We start from the raw sequence: 22,108 nt of genomic DNA on the forward strand, positions 1-22,108 counted from the left end.
TCTGGGCCGAGACTGGCCAAAATTCAAAGAATTGATGAAAGAAATGGCAGTCTCAGCCACACACGTAAACGTGGCAGAAAAAAAAAAAAGGAACGAATTGGTGATGTGTTTCCTTTTCACACTGAAATGTTTTCCCCTCTTTTCCGTCCTAGAAAAACGAATAAGGAGAGACGGACCGCAAAATGGGAGGGAGCGTTGTTGAGACAAGGCTGGGGTCTGGTGGGAGAGTGCTGCAATGGTAACAAACGCCAGTCGAAGGGAGTGGGAACGCAGTGTGACCGAGAGAGCGAGGTTACTGGACCGACTAGAGCAGATGTTATTCCAGCCCCTCTCAATGTACCGGACCCGTGGTACTCAAGCGCGGACCTAGTGTGGGGCCAACAAAACGACCCGTCACTGGTGCACGCTTGGGGACAGGTCCGGTCCATTGAAGGTAAGGATGTTGACGGCGCTGGGGCGCTAGTATATCCACATTTCAGTATCAAGGGGCAATTACTGTATAGGGTAAACCTAGCCGCGGGCACAGGACAGCCTGTAACACAATTATTGGTTCCCCCGTCTTGTCGGCTGGAGGTCATGAGGCTGGCGCATGATATCCCTTTTGCGGGGCACCTCGGAGCCGAGAAGACGAGGGAGCGAATATTGGCTCGATTCTATTGGGTAGGTCTTCATACTGATGTGTCGAAATATGTAGCCACCTGCCCAGACTGCCAGCGAGTAGCGCCGGGTCGAGTGCGCCCCGCCCCTTTGGTCCCACTGCCGATTATTTCCACTCCTTTCGAGCGCATTGCAATGGACATAGTCGGCCCTTTGCTACCTTCTGACTCCGGGTATACGCACATTTTAGTAGTGGTGGATTATGCAACGCGATACCCGGAGGCAGTTCCATTGAGGTCCACTAGTGCCGCTGCAATAGCCACCGAGTTAGCCCAGATTATGGCCAGAGTAGGGATCCCCAAGGAGATTTTGACCGATCACGGAACTAATTTTTTGTCCAATACGTTACAGCAGGTGTACAAAATATTAAAAATACGTCCCATCAGGACGTCCGTTTATCATCCACAATCGGACGGTCTGGTGGAACGTTTTAATCAGACCTTAAAGTCGATGCTGAGGCGATTTGTGACACAAGAGCAGAAACATTGGGCATCACTTCTCCCCTACCTCCTTTTTGCAGTGAGAGAAGTGCCGCAGAGTTCAACTGGGTTCTCCCCCTTTGAGCTCCTGTACGGCCGGCAGCCTCGCGGCATTCTCGACCTGCTGAGAGAGGGGTGGGAGGAGCACAAAGGCTCGTCTAAAAATGTAGTGAAGTATGTGCTCCTACTCAGAGATCGCCTGGATTTGGTCGGTCGTTTGGCCCAAGACAACCTCAGATCGGCTCAGCACCGACAAGAGCAGCATTATAACAAAAATGCACGGATTCGAACCTTTCGACCAGGGGACAAGGTAATGCTGCTACTTCCCTCATCAGAGTCAAAACTGTGTGCTAAATGGCAGGGGCCGTATGAGGTGATTCGGGCTATAGGGAAAGTAAATTATGAAATTAGACAGCCCGATCGCCGGAATGAACGTGAAATCTACCACATTAATTTGTTGAAGCCCTGGCAGGCAAGAGAGGTCTTATTTATAGCCCCAGGCAATATGGAGGATGATTTAGGTCCCTGTCCAGAGACCCCGAGCACAAGAGCGATTTCAATGGGGGAACAATTAGTTCCGGATCAGCAAAGAGAGCTGCGTAAGCTTATTGAGGAGTTCAGCGATGTTTTTTCTGATGTGCCCGGCAGGACGAACTTAGTTGAATATGACATTATCTCTCCCCCAGGTGTCACAGTGCGAGAGAGACCGTACCGGATCCCGGAAAGTCGACGAAGTGGCGTTCGCAAAGAGGTACGGGATATGCTCGAGCTTGGAGTGATTGAACCTTCCAGGAGCGAGTGGTGCAGTCCTAACCGCTTCTGCGTAGATTTCAGAAAGGTGAATGCTATTGCCAAGTTCGATGCGTATCCCATGCCTCGGGTCGACGAACTTTTAGACAGACTGGGAAAAGCGAGGTTTATTTCCACTCTGGACCTGACGAAGGGATACTGGCAAATCCCTCTAACCCGCAGCTCCAGAGAGAAAACCGCATTTTCAACACCAGAGGGGCTGTTCCACTTTAAAACCATGCCGTTTGGGCTACATGGTGCGCCCGCTGCCTTTCAGAGACTGATGGACCAGGTTTTACGCCCACATCATGAATATGCAGCAGCGTATATTGATGACGTGGTGATTTACAGCTCCACCTGGCGAGAGCATTTGGCTAGGGTTGCAGCCGTTCTTCAGTCTCTAAGGGCAGCCCGGCTGACAGCTAACTTGAGAAAATGTGCGTTTGCCAAAACAGAGACTCAATATTTGGGATTTGTAATGGGAAATGGAAGGGTGAAACCTGTGGTCACCAAAATCCAGGCTTTGGTTGATGCAGCGATCCCCAAAACCAAGACTCAGGTGAGGTCACTACTGGGCTTAGCCGGTTATTACCGCCGCTTCATCCCCGAGTACGCCACAGTGGTTAACCCGTTAGTCGACCTCACCAAAAAGAGTGCTCCAAATTTAATTAAATGGTCAGCTGAGTGTCAGGGGGCGTTTGATACGATTAAGCGTAAACTTTGCCAGGCCCCCACTCTTATTACCCCAGATTTCACCAAGAGATTCATCCTCCACACCGACGCCTCGGATGTAGGTTTGGGTGCAGTCTTGTCCCAAAAAGTAGCTGGAGTAGAACACCCGATATTGTACCTGAGCAAAAAAATGTTACCTCGGGAGCGTAACTACTCCGTAGTCGAAAAAGAGTGTTTGGCCATTAAATGGGCTACTCACTCTTTACGATACTACCTGCTGGGACACTCATTTGATCTTGTCACAGACCACGCCCCACTCCAGTGGTTAAGCACCATGAAGGACAGCAATGCCCGGATAACTCGGTGGTATCTGGCATTGCAGCCCTTCATGTACCATATGATACACCGTGCGGGGAAAGACCACCAAAATGCGGATTATTTTTCCCGGGAGGGGGGAGCAATGGGAAAGGTAGATTTAGCCGAGTGTTCCTTCGGCTCCACTCTGAGCGGTGGGATATGTGACAGAAATATAATGAGTTCTGGTGATAAATCTTCCTCCCGACCTGTGAGGGCGCTAAAGAACGGGAGGAGAAGTATCTGGAAGGGCTGGCCTGACAGTTCGTTTCCGGGACCGGAAAGTGGGTCAGCCTGGAAGGAAGCGAGACTCTGTTGTAAGACCGTATTGATTTGACAGGTAAACAAGGGGCAGCTGCAAGTAATAAGGCAGCTGCAACCGTTTACCTAGATATCATGCGGGATTACATATAGGGGCCAGGGTAACGCTGTTCTTTTCCTTCGTTTGGGTTAAACCAAGGACCGAGAAGGACGTAATCCCTGTATTACTCTGCAAAGAGTTGTGTGTGTGTGGGTTTGTGTTTGTTCGTCTCTGTAAACTAACTGTCTGTGTCTTTTGAAATCACTAGACAGCTAAACGCACATCCGGAGCTGTCGCCTTGGGCCAGCACAAGCCGGATCACCACTTCACGAACTGTCACGGAATAAAGTATATTCACGCACCACCATCACAACTGCACGCACCCGAGACGGGTGACCGTGTTTTTGTTTCCGTTATCAGGACTGCAACCTGTGTTCTTCAGCCCCGAGCTTTACACATCGTTGTGTATTGCCGGGGCTTATTATTTGTGGTCACTAGACCAGGAGGGAAAATAAAAGCTTATTTTCTGGATTACAGTTGTCTGCCCGTCATTCCTGCACCGCATCACTGCTACACCTGTTCCCCCTACCACCCACTTTGCCACAAGGGGGTAAAGTCTATGACATCATAAAATCGATGTACTCAGAAAATAAGTGTGGTGTGAAAATTGGCAACAAAAGAACAGAATTCTTCACACAAAGGCGTGGGGTGAGACAGGGCTGCAGTCTGAGCCCAACACTGTTCAACATCTATATCAATGAGCTGGCCACAGTGTTGGAGCAGTCTGCAGCCCCTGGCCTCACTCTACAGCAGCAGTGTGGAGTAGTGGTTAGGGCTCTGGACTCTGGACCGGAGGGTTGTGGGTTCAATCCCGAGTGGGGGGACACTGCTGTTGTACCCTTGAGCAAGGTACTTTACCTAGATTGCTCCAGTAAAAAAAAAAAAAAAAAAACCAACTGTATATATGGGTAATTGTATGTAAAATAATGTAATATCTGTATAATGTGAAATAATGTATAATGTGATATCTTGTAACAATTGTAAGTCGCCCTGGATAAGGGCGTCTGCTAAGAAATAAATAATAATAATAATAATAATACATGACACTGAAGTTAAATTCCTGCTTTATGCAGATGACCTGGTCCTGCTGTCGCCCACAGAGCAGGGGCTGCAGCAGAGCCTGGCACTGCTAGAGCAGTACTGTCAGACCTGGGCCCTGACAGTAAACATGAACAAGACCAGAGTCATGATATTCCAGAAGAAAGCCAGATCTCAGGGAAATAAGTACCACTTCACTCTAGGCAACACCACCCTAGAGCACACCAGCAGCTACACATACCTGGGTCTGACCAACAGTGCATCAGGGAGCCTTAACCTGGCAGTGAATGCACTAAAGGAGAAAGCACGCAGGGCTTTTTATGCCATAAAGAGGAGGCTCTACAATATAAATCCCCCCGTCAAAATTTGGCTCAAAATTTTTGAAAGTGTAATTCAGCCAATTGCTCTCTATGGCAGTGAAGTGTGGGGTCCAATCACCAACCAGGAATACACAAAATGGGACAAACACCCCACAGAAACCCTGCATGCAGAGTTCTGCAAAAACATCATGAAATTACAAAGAAAAACACCAAACAATGCATGCAGGGCTGAATTAGGCCTTTATCCATTGATTATTAATATCCAAAAAAGAGCATTAAAATACTGGATTCATCTAAAAACAAGTGACCCAAACTCACTCCATCATAAAACCCTGCAATACCAAGAGCTCAGCCCAGAAAAGAGTCCCCTCAGCCAGCTGGTCCTGAAGCTCACTGAGCTGAGCAACACTGACATCAGTCAGCTTCAGGACAGCACTGCAAAAACAATTCCAATTAGTGTAAACCAAATTATAAAACACCTGAAACACTCCTATCTGGACCATTGGGATACAAATACTAAAACACAAAACAAACTAGAGTGCTATCGGACCCTAAATAGAAATTACACCCTGGCAGATTACCTGGTAACTGTCAGAAACACAAAGCAGAGGCAGATCCTGACTAAATACCGGCTCAGTGACCACAACCTGGCCATTGAAAAAGGCCGACAGAGGCAAACCTGGCTGGCCAGGGAGAACAGGCAATGTGGTCACTGTGAGACAGGAGAGGTCGAGACAGAGATTCACTTCCTGACACAGTGTGAAAAATATAAAAACATAAGGGACATTTTCTTCCCCAAATTCTGTGATTTAGTCACAGAATTCCCAAAAATGTGTGATACCCAGAAGCTGTCAATCCTGCTGGGGGAAGACAAACACACAGCCAGACTGGCTGGTCAATACGTGGAGACCTGTCATAGCCTGAGGGACAGACCGTGAACACGTCACACTAGAGAGGGAAAAGAGAGAGGGAAGGAGGGAGGGATTCTGTTTAATATAGAGAGAGGGAGGGAGGGAGGGAGGGGGTATTCTGTTTAATTGAGGGAGGGGGGATTCTGTTTAATAGAGGGAGGGAGGGGGATTCTGTTTAATAGAGGGAGGGAGGGGGGATTCTGTTTAATATAGAGGGGGGAAGGGGGTACTGTTTGATATAGAGGGGAAGGGAGGGATTCTGTTTACTGTATTAATATAGAGGGAGGAGGGATACTGTTAGTATTAAAAAAAAAAGAAAATTCTTTGTCTGTATATTTGAGTCGGTTATGCCATGTATGTGCTTTGGCAACACAATTCTTTTTATTGTCATGCCAATAAAGCCAATTTGAATTTGAATTTGAATTTGAATTTGAGAAAGGAGGGGAGAAATGAGGGGGAGAGAAAGGAGGAGGAGAAAAAGGAGGGGGAGACAGAGAGGAGGAGAGGGAGAGGAGGGGAAGACAGAAATGAGGGAGAGCGAGAAAGGAGGGGGCGAGAGAAATGAGGGGGAGAAAGAGAGGAGGGGAGAGAGAGAAAGGAGGGGGAGAGAGAGGGGAGAGAGAGGAGGAGATAGAGAGGAGGGGGAGAGAGAAAGGAGGGGGAGAGAGAGAAAGGAGGGGGAGAGAGAGGAGGGGAGAGAGAAAGGAGGGGGAGAGAGAAAGGAGGGGGAGAGAGAGAAAGGAGGGGGAGAGAGAAAGGAGGGTTGAGAGAGGAGGGGGAGAGAGAAAGGAGGGAGAGAGAGGAGGGGAGAGAGGAGAGAGTGAGAGAAAGAGAGCACAGCAGGAGAAAATGAGCTCTTAAACATTAGGGTCTTAATAGTAGTAAAAGTCATAAATTGTGATTTTTGTTTGCATAAAATACTAAATGAAGGTTTACTGAAGACAAGGAGAACATTTTGAAAGAGAAATAACAAAAAGAAAAAGAAAATAAAAACTAAAAAAGAAACCAAGCAGAAGACAGCAGAAATACTGAGAACAGAGAGACAGGCAGCCAGAATAGAGCACAGAGACAGGAGGTAAGAATCTATATAACCAGCAAGGTAAATACAATAACAAATACCAATCAAAAAATAATCATCATCATCATCATCATCATCTGTAATCTGTAAGAAAAATCAGTATAGTTCCATACAAACTGCTGCGAGAAATTTAAAAAATGCAGAGTGAAGTGATAGTTGAAGAGGGCCTCCCAACTGCCAGTGAAATCGATACATTTGAAAATGTAACAGTTTTTAACACACTGAGCAGCAAGGGCTGCTGCAGCATGGAGATTAAATACCCAGAGGAGCTGAGCTCTGCAAAAGCAAGAAAAAATTACAAAGACAGAGTGCTGAGGGAGTCCCCAGAGACTCTAATAGCAAACTACTCCACAGTGGACAACTGCAGGGTCAAGTGTAACCTGCTGCTCTACACCGAGCACCCCAGCGCCTGGCACTCTGCGCTGTGCAGCACCTACTGCAACATCCGCAAGGGAGGCATCAGCAGAGGCAGGCAGCTGACCGTGTTCGAGGACAGTGATGCTGACAGCGTCATGCTCACTGTCAATGTCTACCACAATGGTACTGTCATGGTGCAGGGCAGAGAGAGCAGCCTGGACCTGTTTGAACACAGCTTCCCAGCATTGAGAGAGCGTGTGGAGAGAGAGAAGACAATACCAGAGCTTGCAAACCCCCAGCCTCTCCCCCCACCCCCAGCACAACCCAGCTGCCAGCCTCCCCACCCTCAGCACAGCCCTGTCACTGACTCCCCCAGATAGGTCAACAACATCAGAGCCCTGAAGGAGTGCTTGTCAGTGCTGGAGCTGCAGTTCACGGAGTTCAGGGAACACACTGAGCACAAGCTGGCCACCCTGAGCCAGGCCAGCCCATCAGAGCAGCTCAGGAACGAGGTGCACAGGCTGAAGACAGAACACAGGGCCGAGGTGCAGGAGCTAAGAGCGGTGATGAGAGGACTGGAGGAAGATCACCAGGCCATGAAGACAGAGCTGAGGTGCCTGCAGAGCCAGCTGAGGTGCCTGCAGAGAGAGCTGGAGGAACTGAGAGGCAGCAAGCTCCGCACACCAGCAGCACAGGAGCAACAAAGCACCTGCACCGACACACACACACAACACCAGACACACAGGCAGACACACAGACAGCCCCCAAACACACACACAACACCAGCCACACAGGCAGACACACAGACAGCCCCCAAACACACACACAACACCAGCCACACAGGCAGACACACAGACAGTCCTAAACACCAGCCACACAGGCAGACACACAGACAGCCCCAAACACACACACAACACCAGCCACACAGGCAGACACACAGACAGCTCCAAACACACACACAACACCAGCCACACAGGCAGACACACAGACAGCTCCAAACACACAAACAACACCAGCCACACAGGCAGACACACAGACAGCTCCAAACACACACACACCACCAGCCACACAGGCAGACACACAGACAGCTCCAAACACACACACAACACCAGCCACACAGGCAGACACACTGACAGCCCCAAACACACACACAACACCAGCCACACAGGCAGACACACAGACAGCCCCAAACACACACACAACACCAGCCACACAGGCAGACACACAGACAGCTCCAAACACAGTCGGAGCAGCAGGGCAGTGCGGAGGTGCTCATCCTAATAGATTCGAACGGGAGGTACCTGGACGAAAGACGGCTTTTCCCTGGCCGAAGTGTCGACAAGATCAAGTGCCCAACGACACAGAGTGCCCTGCAAATCCTGTCCAAAAACAGACAGAGCCCGAAATACATCGTGATCCACACCGGCACCAACAACCTGCGCGCAGACAGAGGAGATGTGGCCAAATCCCTGCAGCAGGTGGCAGAAACAGCAGCCAGAGAATACCCCAGCGCCAAAATCATCGTGTCTACCCTGCTGCCCCGAGCGGACATGCCCTTCCACATCATCCACAGCATCAACACAGAAGTGTCCCGGGGCTGCACCCTACTATCCAGCATGCACCTGGCACACCACCACCACATCAGGCCCCACCACATGTACGACCAGGTGCACCTCAACAGGGAGGGCATGAAGCTTTTTGCTAAATTCCTCAAGGACATCACCCTGGGCCGAGAGCTCACCAGCCCACCCTACACCGAGACCAGGAGCACGCCCAGCCGCCCCCGAGCTCCTAGGATCCTCCAACCCCCCAGGCCATGCACCCACCAGAGCTGCCAGTCAGCAGGAGCGACGCCAGGGACCCCCACGCCCCCCGCATTCCCTCCAGCCCCCCAGGCCACGCCCCCACCACAGAGCTGCCAGTCAGCAGGAGCAACGCCAGGGACCCCCGCGTTCCCCGCATTCCCTCCAGCCCCCCAGGCCACGCCCCCACCACAGAGCTGCAAGTCAGCAGGAGCGACGCCAGGGACCCCCACACCCCCCGCATTCCCTCCAGCCCCCCAGGCCACGCCCCCACCACAGAGCTGCAAGTCAGCAGGAGCGACGCCAGGGACCCCCACGCCCCCCGCATTCCCTCCAGCCCCCCAGGCCACGCCCCCACCACAGAGCTGCAAGTCAGCAGGAGCGACACCAGGGACCCCCACGCCCCCTGCATTCCCCCCAGCCCCCGCAGCACAGCTATGCTGCAGCCGTGTCTTGTCAACCAGGAAACCCCGCCAGCACGGAGCTGAACGAGATAAGACATCTCTTAAACCTTAACTGCACTAAGCTAATTAGATAATGTATGCCACAAAATTAAAGAAAATAACAATAATACAGTATAAATATATAAATCAAAACTAATTAGTATAGTAGGCATACATAACCAAATTTAAATATGAATAAGTAAAACTTAGTCACTTCTTATTTCTTTACTACTATAAACCACAGATTTTTTGTTAATAAAACGGCATCATTCAGAATAAGTAGCTGGAATATCCAGGGTCTGTGCTCCTCAACCTTTGGAATGAAGAGCACAGACCCAGACTTTGTAAATAGTATAAATAACATGGAGGTAATAATCCTCCATGAAACATGGAGTCGTGCGGACGTGTCCACACACTGTCCCAATGGATACAGGGAACTACCAAGAATTGGACAAAAACGAACTAAATCTGGACCAAAATTCAATATTAAAAAAACTAAACGAATTGGAAACCAAAATCAAGGACAATCAAAACCCACTGGACTTCCCAATAACAGGACCAGAGCTAAAAGAAAAGCTCCAAGCCCTCAAGCCCAGGAAAGCCTGCGGGCCTGACAGCATCATAAACGAGATGCTGAAACACAGCAGCCCCAGGATGCAGGAGGCCCTGCTCAAATTATTCAACCTCGTCCTGGCTGCGGGCTGTTTCCCTGACATCTGGAACCAAGGGCTAATAACACCAATTCACAAAAGTGGAGACGAATTCGACCCCAATAATTACCGAGGCATCTGTGTGAGCAGTAATCTGGGGAAGGTGTTCTGCAGTATCATTAATGCATGGATACTGGCCTTCCTTACCGAACACAATGTCTTGAGTAAGAGTCAGATTAGATTTTTACCAAATTACCGCACCTCTGACCATGTTTACACCCTACACACCCTAATAAACAAACATGTACACCAAAAAAATAAAGGGAAAATCTTTACTTGTTTTATAGATTTTAAAAAAGCATTCGACTCAATTTGGCATCCAAGTCTATTCCTTAGAATTCTTGAAAGCGGTGTAGGGGGTAAAATTTATGACCTGATGGTGAGGTGTGGTGACGTCACGGACCAGGAAGTACAGAAACCAAAACAATGGATGGGCGAGTGAAGCTGAAGGGGCAGCAGTGTGGAGTAGTGGTTAGGGCTCTGGACTGTTGACCAGAGGGTCATGGGTTCAATCCCCGGTCGGGGACACTGCTGTTGTACCCTTGAGCAAGGTACTTTACCTAGATTGCTCCAGTAAAAACCCAACTGTATAAATGGGTAATTGTATGTAAAAATAATGTGATATCTTGTAACAATTGTAAGTCGCCTTGGATAAGGGCGTCTGCTAAGAAATAAATAATAATAATAATAATAATAATAATAATAATGCTACGGCACTCAGCTGATTTTATTAATAAACAAAACAAATGATTTGAACAAAAACAACAAAACAAAAGGGCACGAGGGCCAAACGAATCAGACAGACAAACAAGTAAGTGTCGTGCTGGCTAATCCAACACGTTTTAGCAATTGTTATTTCTGTCTCCTCTCTATCTCCTGTACACCCAACCCTGCAGCACGGACAGCTGCAGGTTCTTATACTCTGGCCGAGGGGTTAACTAGCTGTTAATTATCTTATTACCCCTCGGCCACAGTCTGCACGCGTTTGGTAAGGATGCATGACTGTCAGCTAGTTAAATAATCAGTAGCTGATCAGTCATGCATCCTCACAGGGTTTTAAATTATAAATAATAACAAAAGACGCAGCGCTTTTAACTGCGCCGCAAACAAAAATACAAATAATAATAAATAGGGGCGGGACACTCCGCCACACCTCATTAAGTCAATGTATACAGAGAATAAGTGTGGTGTGAAAATTGGAAACCAAAGAACAGGGTTTTTCACCCAAGGGCATGGAGTGAGACAGGGCTGCAGTCTGAGCCCAACACTGTTCAACATCTACATTAACGAGTTGGCTACGGTGCTGGAGCAGTCTGCAGCCCCTGGCATCACTCTACACGACAAAGAAATCAAATTCCTGCTCTATGCAGATGACCTGGTCCTGCTGTCACACAGAGCAGGGGCTGCAGCAGAACCTGGCACTGCTAGAGCAGTACTGTCAGAAATGGGCCCTGGCAGTAAACATGAACAAGACCAGAGTCATGATATTCCAGAAGAAAGCCAGATCTCAGGGAAACAGGTACCACTTCACCCTGGGAAACAACACCCTGGAGCACAGCACCAGCTACAATTACCTGGGTCTAAAAATCAGTGCGTCTGGGAACTTCAACCTGGCTATAAATGTATTAAGAGATAAAGCGCGCAGAGCTTTTTATGCAATAAAGAATCGGCTATACAAAATTAAACCACCAATAAAAATTTGGCTAAAAATTTTCGACAGCATAATAAAGCCAATCCTTCTGTATGGTAGTGAAGTCTGGGGTCCCCTTATGAACCCTGATTATAAAAAATGGGATCAAAGCCCCATAGAAATTTTCCATTTGGAATTTTGTAAACACCTCCTGCAGGTTCACAGGAGTGCAGCCAATATCGCTTGCCGGGCTGAAATGGGCCGGTTCCCCTTACTCCACTCCATACAGAAACGAGCGCTCAACTACTGGGTCCATCTACAGCAGGCTGATCCGCAGTCCTACCACCACACTGCACTGCGGAGCTGCACACAGCCCCCACAAGGGAATCCCCTCAGTAGAATGGTACTGAAGCTCAGCCAATTCAGCCAAATTAACACCAGCGAGCTTCAGAACACCACCAACAAAAAACTCCCTGCACAAAAAATGAAACAAATTAATCTAAATCTGGAAAACAATTATAAAGTACATTGGAATAACGAAATTGAATCACACAATAAATTACAATGCTATCTGGCCCTAAAAAAAGAATTTACCCTGGCAGAATATCTGATCAGGCTCAAAAACACAAAACATAGACAGATCCTGACCAAGTACAGACTCAGTGACCACAGCCTGGCCATCGAAACTGGCCGGCACAAAAAAACCTGGATTGCCAAAGAAAAAAGGCTGTGCTGTCACTGTGATCTGGGAGAGGTAGAGACAGAAATGCACTTCCTGTTACACTGTCCCCAGTATAAGCAAACCAGGGACACGTACTTCCCCAAACTGGCCAATCAGGCCACAACATTCCAGCTGCTCTCTGACTTAGAAAAACTGCCAGTTCTGTTAGGAGAGGAGCAGCAGACAGCAAAGCTAGCTACCCAGTATGTAGCTGCCTGCCACAGCCAGAGAAACAGAGAGACAGTGAGACAGACCCTGGTGTAGACACCCGGGAGCACGGGGACCAGGCACTCATGCGCACCCATGTCCACTGTAAATACAGAGAGGGAGGTAGGGAGAGAGGGAGAGAGGGAGGGAGGGAAATGGGAGGGTTGTTGTTGTATTGTATTGTCTGGGTTGTTTTGTGATAATGTTCATTGCTGAATTACTTTGGCAAAACTCAATTCCATTTTGTCATGCCAATAAAGCATTTTTTGAATTTGATTTTGAAATTTTTGAAAGGAGGGGGAAGAGGAGGGGAGAGAGAAAGGAGGGGAGAGACAAAGGAGGGGAGAGAGAAAGGAGGGGAGAGAGAAAGGAGGGGAGAGACAAAGGAGGGGGAGAGACAAAGGAGGGGGAGAGAGAGGAGGGGCGAGAGAAAGGAGGGGGAGAGAGAGGAGGGGAGAGAGAAAGGAGAAGGAGAGAGAGGAGGGGTGAGAGAGGAGGGGAGAAACAAAGGAGTGGGAGAGAGGGGGAAAGAGAGGAGGGGGAGAGAGAGGAGGGGAGAGAAAGGAGGGGGAGAGAGGAGGGAAGAGAAAGGAGGGGGAGAGAGAGGAGGGGAGAGAGAGGAGGGGAGAGAGAAAGGAGTGGGAGAGAGGGGGAAAGAGAGGAGGGGGAAAGAGAGGAGGGGAGAGAGAGGAGGGGGGAGAAAGGAGGTGGAGAGAGAGGAGGGGGAGAGAAAGGAGGGGGAGAGAGGAGGGAAGAGAGACAGGAAGGGGAGAGAGGAGGGGAGAGAGAAAGGAGGGGGAGAGAGGAGGGGGAGAGAGAGGAGGGGAGAGAGAAAGGAGGGTGAGTGAGATGAGGGGAGAGAAAGGGGGGGAGAGAGGAGGGGAGAGACAGGAGGGGGAGATAGAGGAGGGGAGAGAGAGGAGGGGAGTGAGAAAGGAGGGGGAGAGAGAGGAGGGGAGAGACAGGAGGGGGACAGAGAGAAAGGTGGAGGAGAGAGAGGACGGGAGAGAGAAAGGAGGGGAAGAGAGAGGAGGGGAGAGAGAAAGGAGGGGAGAGAGAGCAGGGGAGAGAGAGCAGGGGAGAGAGAGGAGGGGAGAGAGAGGAGGGGAGAGAGAAAGGAGTGGGAGAGAGGGGGAAAGAGAGGAGGGGGAGAGAGAGGAGGGGAGAGAAAGGAGGTGGAGAGAGAAGGAGAGGGGAGAGAGGAGGGGAGAGAGAAAGGAGGGGGAGAGAGGAGGGAAGAGAAAAAAGAGGGGTAGAGAGAAAGGAGGGGGAGAGAGAAAGGAGGGGTAGAGAGAGGAGGGAAGAGAGACAGGAGGGGAGAGGAGGGGAGAGAGAAAGGAGGGGAGAAAGAGGAGGGGAGAGAGAAAGGAGGGGGAGAGAGGAGGGGAGGGAGACAGGAGGGCGAGAGAGAAAGGAGGGGAGAGAGACAGGAGGGGGAGAGAGACAGGAGGGGGAGAGAGGGGGAGAGGAGAGAGAAAGGAGGGGGAAGAGAGGAGGGGAGAGAGAAAGGAGGGGGAGAGAGAGGGAGAGAGAGGAGGGGGAGAGAGAAAGGAGGGGCATTAAAATTTCAAGAACTGTTTTCTTAAGATGACATTAACCCTTTGCGGTCCATTGTCGGACTGGGTCCGACATTGCAATTATTCCTCACAGGTCCTTTGTCGGACTGGGTCCGACATCATTATAGCAACGCAATAAACGGGTGCCAAGAAAACCATTCAATTGCCAAGTGGGAGCGACAGGAGCCGAGACAAGTCGAAAAAAAAAAAAAAGGCGTATCTCATGATTAGTCATACATGGTATCAGGTATCAGATAACGGGGGCGGTCTGAAGTAAACAAGTCAGCGCACAGAAAACACGGACATTTGAAGAGCTTTTTTGAGATGTTATAGTAATAAAAGAATGACTTGGATCGCATTATTAAGGAGTTTGGTGATAAAACGAGTGATCCGGAGATGATCGATCGGTATGTACGACTATTATTATTATTATTATTATTTATTTCTTACATAGGTGAACGCTATAGCAAACGAAAGGGTGGGGCGGGGCTGGAGATGCCTAGTGAGTGCTTTGTTGATGTGCAGGGCCATTTAAACCCGTTTGACTGTGAAAAAAAATACTTTTAAACAGCGCGTCTAAAATTAACTGCGCGTGTGAAAATTAATTAGACCTGGCGTGCCTGACGCGCAATTAATAAATGGACTGCAAAGGGTTAAAGAGGTTCTGAAGAAGTAATTGAAGATATTGTGAAGAATTGCACTTGAAGGATCTGAGGAAGATCCTCAATATCTTCTTAAGAACATCATTAGGTTTTGTCTGTTTTATTATTTTATTAATTATTTAACCAGGAGATTTACCCTTTCAGACCGAGGCCTCATTTACAAGGGGGTGCTGGAAAACAATAAAAGGACAATTTCTTCTTAAGAAGACTTTCAGGAACACGGCCCCAGGTCTTAGTGAAGTGTTATTAGAAAAACAACAAAAACAAGATGTTCTATTAAACTGATGAAACAAAGAGGGGGTAGAGATGAGAGAGGAGGAGATAAGATGTGATCTGTCTGTGTCAGTGATATAATATTCACACAAACACCCAGAGTGTTTACTTACTTCAGTGTCTGTAATTTACAGTTTGGATCCTTCAGTGCAGCACACAGCAGTCTCATTCCTGAATCACCCAGCTTGTCATTGCTGCTCAGATCCAGCTCTGTCAGGTTTGAGTGGTTTGTACGGAGAGCAGAGGCGAGATCCTCACAACATTCAAATGTGAGACCAGAACTCGCCAGCCTGCAGAGATCAGGAGACAAGAGGAGAAGATCAACACAGCGTGAGAGGAGGGAGAGGAGGGACAACTCATTGTGAGAGGGAAGAAAGGGGGAGGGGGAGAATGACTCTGAGAGGAAGGGAGGGGGAGAAAGGCAACTGAAAGAGGGAGGTGGGAAGAAGAGTGGAGGGGAGAGGAAAGAAGATTATGAGAGACAAGTTCAGAAAGGGGGAGAGAGGGGGCAGGGATTGAGAAAGAGAGGAGAGGAAGAGGGAGAGAAAGGGGGAGACAGAGAGGGGTGGGGATAGAGAAAGAGGGGGAGGGGGAGAATAATCAAGTTTAGGAGTAGAAGAGAGGGGAGGAGAGCCAGCCATCAAAGTGCAACTTAAAAATAACAGACTTGATTTCAAAAGACTGCAGGAATCAAGACTTGCTTCTATCATTCAAATACTGCCACCTTATCGCTGGAGGAGAACGACACGCGGGTCAGCTTTCTTCTACAATGACTCGCATCATAACCCTTAGAAAGGTTTACCACAGTATTTGCATGCTATGCTTTGCTCATGGTTATACTTTGCATTTACCACAGGTTAACCTGGTTTGCCATGCTTTTCATATGCTTGAACATACTTTGTCTGTGCTTTTACCATGCTTTCACTGTGCTTTATTACACTTTGCAATGCTTCTACGATGGGAAACTTTTATAAAGGAAGTTCTTAATCAATCATGTTTGTTATAAACATTTACACATTATATATGAAGGAGTGGATTTTTAAGAACCATTGAGAATAAAGGATAAAGATTTGACTATATTGGAATTGATATTTAATTTACTGTATATTATTGCTGCTGCAGTGGGAAGTTTACAAAACAATTAAAATAAAGTTATAATGGTGTTTGAAAATATAAAATACCATATTTACTCAATATGAGTTACAGTTTTGGATGAATAAATGTTCACATTTGGGGGGAGTGACTTGGATTCTGTGTTTTTCAGTTTGGGCACCAGTTTAAATTTGCACATGTCAATTATTCAGGGTTGCTTGAACGAGAGCTTCTGTCCACACAGTAATGTCCACTACAGTAATTACCCTGCCCCTGTGCATTTGTATTTTGTATTATGATTTATTTATATGTATTTATAAATATGATGATGAAAGCTGTGCGTTTTCTTTTGTTATTGTTTTACAGCGTGGATGGGAAGCCCCATCCACATTAAAAACCTTGTGCAGAAGGTGACCATCTCCTGAGTTAATTCATTGTTTAATTGTTGCTAATCGGGAGACGGTCACCTGTATAAAAACCCTGCAGTTTTCCCTGCTCGAGGTGGAGAGTAGGTGGGTGTTAAGAGGAGAAACTCAAAAGAAAAGAAACGAAACTGAAAGTAAACTATTGGGTGAGTGCAGGCGATTGCCCAGCCTGACCTGGGGTTTAGTGTTGGTGATTTTGTTTAACCTTGTTATTTGCTCTGTGAGCAGTGTGTTCATTTTGTGTTTGAATAGACGGCGCCGCAGCGCTTTGCACCGCAGTTACCGGGTCTGTTTTAGTTCCTGCCTTCTGGCCTGACGTCACCCTCTCGGTGAACCCTGTCACACCGTGTCACACCGTTAAACCATCGAGTTCATTCACCTCAGATGACACTGCTGCATGGGACGCCAGGCACACCGTATCCTAGCAACCTGCGCAGCGCCGGGGGAACTCGAGTTAGAGACTGAAGCCAAAGATATTGAATGCTTCCATAATGCTTATCAAGCAGACGGTAAGAAGCCAGACAGAGGAAGTGTGTTACTGTATTTGAAATTGAAAAAGCAAACGTTTTCTATTTGTTTTCAGAGGTCAAATAAAATATAAAATACAGTTCAGTTATTGGAAGGATATTTTTCCAGGTCACTGCATAAAGGCCAGTGTTCTTCAACTGGCGTGTCGCGGGTCAAATCCGGCCCACGAGAGCCTTCCGTCTGGCTTGTCGGATGTCAGCTGCAGTGCTGCCAAACGGGCGTTTTATTCACAAAATGTTGCTGTTTTTAATTACACTTTACAGAGAAATGATGCTAAGCGGGTTGTCGGTTTTTGGGCGATTTTAGTAAAACGCTGTTTTTTTTTTTTTTAAACATGAAATCTCTGCCATGATTGACACAACATGATTAATAACACATCTAATCAGAATCGGAGTAACACACACACACGTTATTTATTACATATCGTAAAAATGCCTTTAAACAAACTGAACTTCGTTTCAATACATGTCAGCAGATATATTATGAGCAGATTCAAAGCACTGTTGTTAGAAGACGTTAGTGAGACCAGACCGTCATATAAAATGCATATTGTAATAATAGTAAAATCACTTTAATTTACCAGGTTTTAAATGTGCTTTGAAATCGTCCAAGTCTTTACTTTCTCATTAAATGCAGAATGAAGAACGCTAAAACGAGAGCGCAACATTTTAATAAGTGACTCGTCTTTATTCATGCTTATACAATTACCAATAGCGATTGTAATAAAGTGTGTCCTGCATTTATTCTGTTTTAAATTCTAGATTAAATTGCTTATTAAAATGTTGCACCCTCGGTTGCATGCAGTTTCTTCATTCTGCACGCACCAAAACACTTAAATTAAACCAATTTTACTGCTAGTACTAAATGACTAGCAGGGATCAATCGAATTCTTAAAGGGAAAGAAAACATTGGGGGAAAAACACGGAAAAACAGCAACCCTAAATATAATAATAATATTCAAGTTACATTAACTGACCCTTAAAAAGGAAATATGTAATATATAAGACATCTACTTGTTAACAGTCAATAAAAAAAAAACTGTATTTATAAATACTGTAATTAATGTATTATGATTAAGAGTAATTCCCTTATAAATGGCTTATTTTCAAATAAAAAATACAAAGCCTTTTTATTCATGCTGAAATGTTTCAGTTTCCATTGTATTTGAAGATAAGTAATTTAATTAATAGAGCACATCTTTATACAATGAAAGTAAATAGCTCAGTAAAGTCTTATTTTTTAGGGTGGCTGATTGCTGATCCAGAAGACACAGCCAAAGGCTTCTGCAAATAATGCAGAGTCTCAATAAGATACAAAAACAACAAAACATATTAACAATGCTACTCCACATTCTGCCTTGAATAAAATAAACTGCTTCCAAGTAGCATCCGTGTTGGAGATTAACGACAAAAACACAAGGGTAGCATTGAAAGTAGTGTTTCTAGTGGCAAATCACACCGCCATTGCCACTGTGGATTGCTTGAATGAGATCGTCAAAGACATTGTAAATTATATTTATTGGAAACACGGCATAATACAGGAACAAATGATCACTGCAATTTATCTGGTAATAACCCGTCTCCTTCAAATTTGCCACCACTACTGACTGACGTGCTTTCATTACTTCACTTGCATGCTGGTTGTGCAGTAACTTTAGAAAACAAAGACGGTGCGAGCTGGTGTCAATTTTAGACAGACAGAAAGGAAATTAGATGCCCATTTTAATCTAATCGTTTTAATAAAATTAAGATTACAAATATATTTGCTTTATATACACACATCATGAGGTGACAGACAAAGTCCCTCTCACTGGAAAGCCTGTGGCCTCGACAGCATCAGCAATGAGATGTTAAAATACAGCAACAACCATCTGCAAGAGGCCCCGGTGAAACTCTTTAACATCATTCTGAGCACAGGCTGCTTCCCACCCACCTGAAAGAGGCCCTGGTGAAACTCTAACATCATTCTGAGCACAGGCTGCTTCCCACCCATCTGAAAGAGGCCCTGGTGAAACTCTAACATCATTCTGAGCACAGACTGCTTCCCACCCATCTGAAAGAGGCCTTGGTGAAACTCTAACATCATTCTGAGCACAGGCTGCTTCCCACCCATCTGAAAGAGGCCTTGGTGAAACTCTAACATCATTCTGAGCACAGGCTGCTTCCCGCCCATCTGAAAGAGGCCCTGGTGAAACTCTAACATCATTCTGAGCACAAGCTGCTTCCCACCCATCTGAAAGAGGCCCTGGTGAAACTCTAACATCATTCTGAGTACAGGCTGCTTCCCAGAGATCTGGAACAAAGGGCTCATTACACCAATTTATAAAATTTGAGACAGATCAGACCTGAATAATTATAAGGGTCTCTGCGTAAACAGTAACTTAGGGAACGTATTCTGCAGTATTATTAACACCCAAATACTGAACTACAGAACACAGCTGAGTAAAAGCCAGATAGGCTTCTTACCAAAGCACCGTACTATAGACTAGGGCTGGGACATTGCTTCAATGCATTGAATCGTTGGAATAACCATCGATGGTTGAAAAAAAAACACACACATCTATCAGTTCATTAATGGGACCGTTTTTATATTGTCCCAGCCCTACTACAGACCACATTTACACCCTGCAGGCCATTATTAACAAGCATGTCAATCAGACCAGCAAAGGAAAAGCGTTTGATTCAATCTGGCACCCTGGTCTCGTCTTCAAACTCCTCCAAAGTGGCATAGGGGGCAAGGTGTTCAATATTATTAAATCAATGTACTCAGAAAATAAAAGTAGTGTGAAAATTAAGAACAAAAGGATTTTTTTCACACAGGACAGGGAAGTGAGACAAGGGTGTAACCTGAGCCCAACTTTCTTTATGAGATGAGTTGACTACAGTGCTGGAGCAATCCTCTGCAGTAACTCTGGATGACATTCAAATGAAATGCTTGCTCTGTGCTGATGATCTGGCTCTGTTATCTCCCACAGAGCTTGAACCTGCTGGAACAGTATTGTGAAACATGGCCTTAAACAGAAACATGAACAAAACAAAAATTATGATTTTCCAAAAAATAGCCAGGATACACGGAAATAAATACCATTTCACCCTCACTGGCAAAGCATTAGAGCACACAACAAATTACACCTACCTGGGACTAATGATCAGTGCATCAGGGAGCTTTAACCCAGCCGTCTGCGCACTGAGACAAAAAACCAGCAGAGCTATTCATGCAATAAAGAAATGGGTGTACAACCTAAAGCCATCAATCACGGTCTGGCTCAAACGCTTTGACCAAGTTATAAGAACATAAGAAAGTTTACAAACGAGAGGAGGCCATTCGGCCCATCTTGCTCGTTTGGTTATTAGTAGCTTATTGATCCCAGAATCTCATCAAGCAGCTTCTTGAAGGATCCCAGGGTGTCAGCTTCAACAACATTACTGGGGAGTTGGTTCCAGACCCTCACAATTCTCTGTGTAAAAAAGTGCCTCCTATTTTCTGTTCTGAATGCCCTTTTATCTAATCTCCATTTGTGACCCCTGGTCCTTGTTTCTTTTTTCAGGTCAAAAAAGCCCCCTGGGTTGACATTATCTAAACCTTTTAGGATTTTGAATGCTTCAATCAGATCACCGCGTAGTCTTCTTTGTTCAAGACTGAATAGATTCAATTCCTTTAGCCTGTCTGCATACGACATGCCTTTTAAACCCGGGATAATTCTGGTCACTCTTCTTTGCACTCTTTCTAGAGCAGCAATATCCTTTTTGCAACAAGGTGACCAGAAATGAACACAATATTCTAGGTGAGGTCTTACTAATGCATTGTAAAGGTTTAAGATTACTTCCCTTGATTTAAATTCAAGACATCTCACAATATATCCAAGCATCTTGTTGGCCTTTTTATAGCTTCCCCACATTGTCTAGATGAAGACATTTCCGAGTCAACATAAGCTCCTAAGTCTTTTTCATAGATTCCTTCTACAATTTCAGTATCTCCCAAATGATATTTATAATGCACATTCTTATTGCCTGCGTGCAGTACCTTACACTTTTCTCTATTAAATGTAATTTGCCATGTGTCTGCCCAGTTTTGAATGGTGTCTAGATCATTTTGAATGACCTTTGCTGCTGCAACAGTGTTTGCCACTCCTCCTATTTTTGTGTCGTCTGCAAATTTAACAAGTTTGCTTACTATACCAGAATCTAAATCATTAATGTAGATTAGGAATAGCAGAGGACCTAATACTGATCCCTGTGGTACACCACTGGTTACATCGCTCCATTGTGAGGTTTCTCCTCTAATCAGTACTTTCTGTTCTACATGCTAACCACTCCCTAATCCATGTGCATGCATTTCCTTGAATCCCTACTGTGTTCAGTTTGAGAATTACTCTTTTATGCGGGACTTTGTCAAAAGCTTTCTGGAAATCTAAATAAACCATGTCGTAAGCTTTGCAATTATCCATTGTCGATGTTGCATCCTCAAAAAAATCAAGCAGTTTAGTTAGACACGATCTCCCTTTTCTAAAACCATGCTGACTGTCTCCCAGGATATTGTTACCATATAGGTAATTTTCCATTTTAGATCTTATAATAGTTTCCATAAGTTTACATATAATAGAAGTCAGGCTTATTGGTCTGTAGTTACCTGGTTTGGTTTTGTCTCCCTTTTTGTGGATCGGTATTACGTTTGCTATTTTCCAGTCTGTCGGTACAACCCCTGTGTCAAGAGACTGTTGCATGATCTTGGTTAGCGGTTTGTAAATAACTTCTTTCATTTCTTTGAGTACTATTGGGAGGATCTCATTCGGCCCAGGGGATTTGTTTATTTTAAGAGCTCTTAGTCCCTTTAACATTTCTGCCTCTGTTATGCTAAAATTATTTAAAACTGGATAGGAACAGGTCGACATGTGGGGCATGTTGTCTGTGTCCTCCTTTGTAAAAACCTGTGAAAAGTAATAATTAAATATATTTGCTATGTTTTTTTCTTCGTCTATGATTTTTTCATTTGTGTCTCTTAGACATTTAACCTCCTTTTTGAATGTTCTCTTGCTGTTATAAT

The 22,108-nt window shown here is 46.0% G+C and overlaps 1 protein-coding gene across 2 annotated transcripts in view; it reads right to left on the reverse strand.

Moving 5' to 3' along the window:
- LOC117969223 (NACHT, LRR and PYD domains-containing protein 12-like) overlaps nt 1-22,108 on the reverse strand; it is a 243,786-nt gene that overhangs the window by 141,786 nt on the left and 79,892 nt on the right. For both annotated transcript variants that reach the window (XM_059026730.1, XM_059026731.1), the window contains one exon: nt 15,134-15,310. In XM_059026730.1, the coding sequence (XP_058882713.1) occupies nt 15,134-15,310 (177 nt within the window). The remainder of the gene's footprint in view (nt 1-15,133; nt 15,311-22,108) is intronic.

The sequence above is a fragment of the Acipenser ruthenus genome, chromosome 7 (genome assembly GCF_902713425.1).
Source record: "Acipenser ruthenus chromosome 7, fAciRut3.2 maternal haplotype, whole genome shotgun sequence".
NCBI classification, from domain to species: domain Eukaryota; kingdom Metazoa; phylum Chordata; class Actinopteri; order Acipenseriformes; family Acipenseridae; genus Acipenser; species Acipenser ruthenus.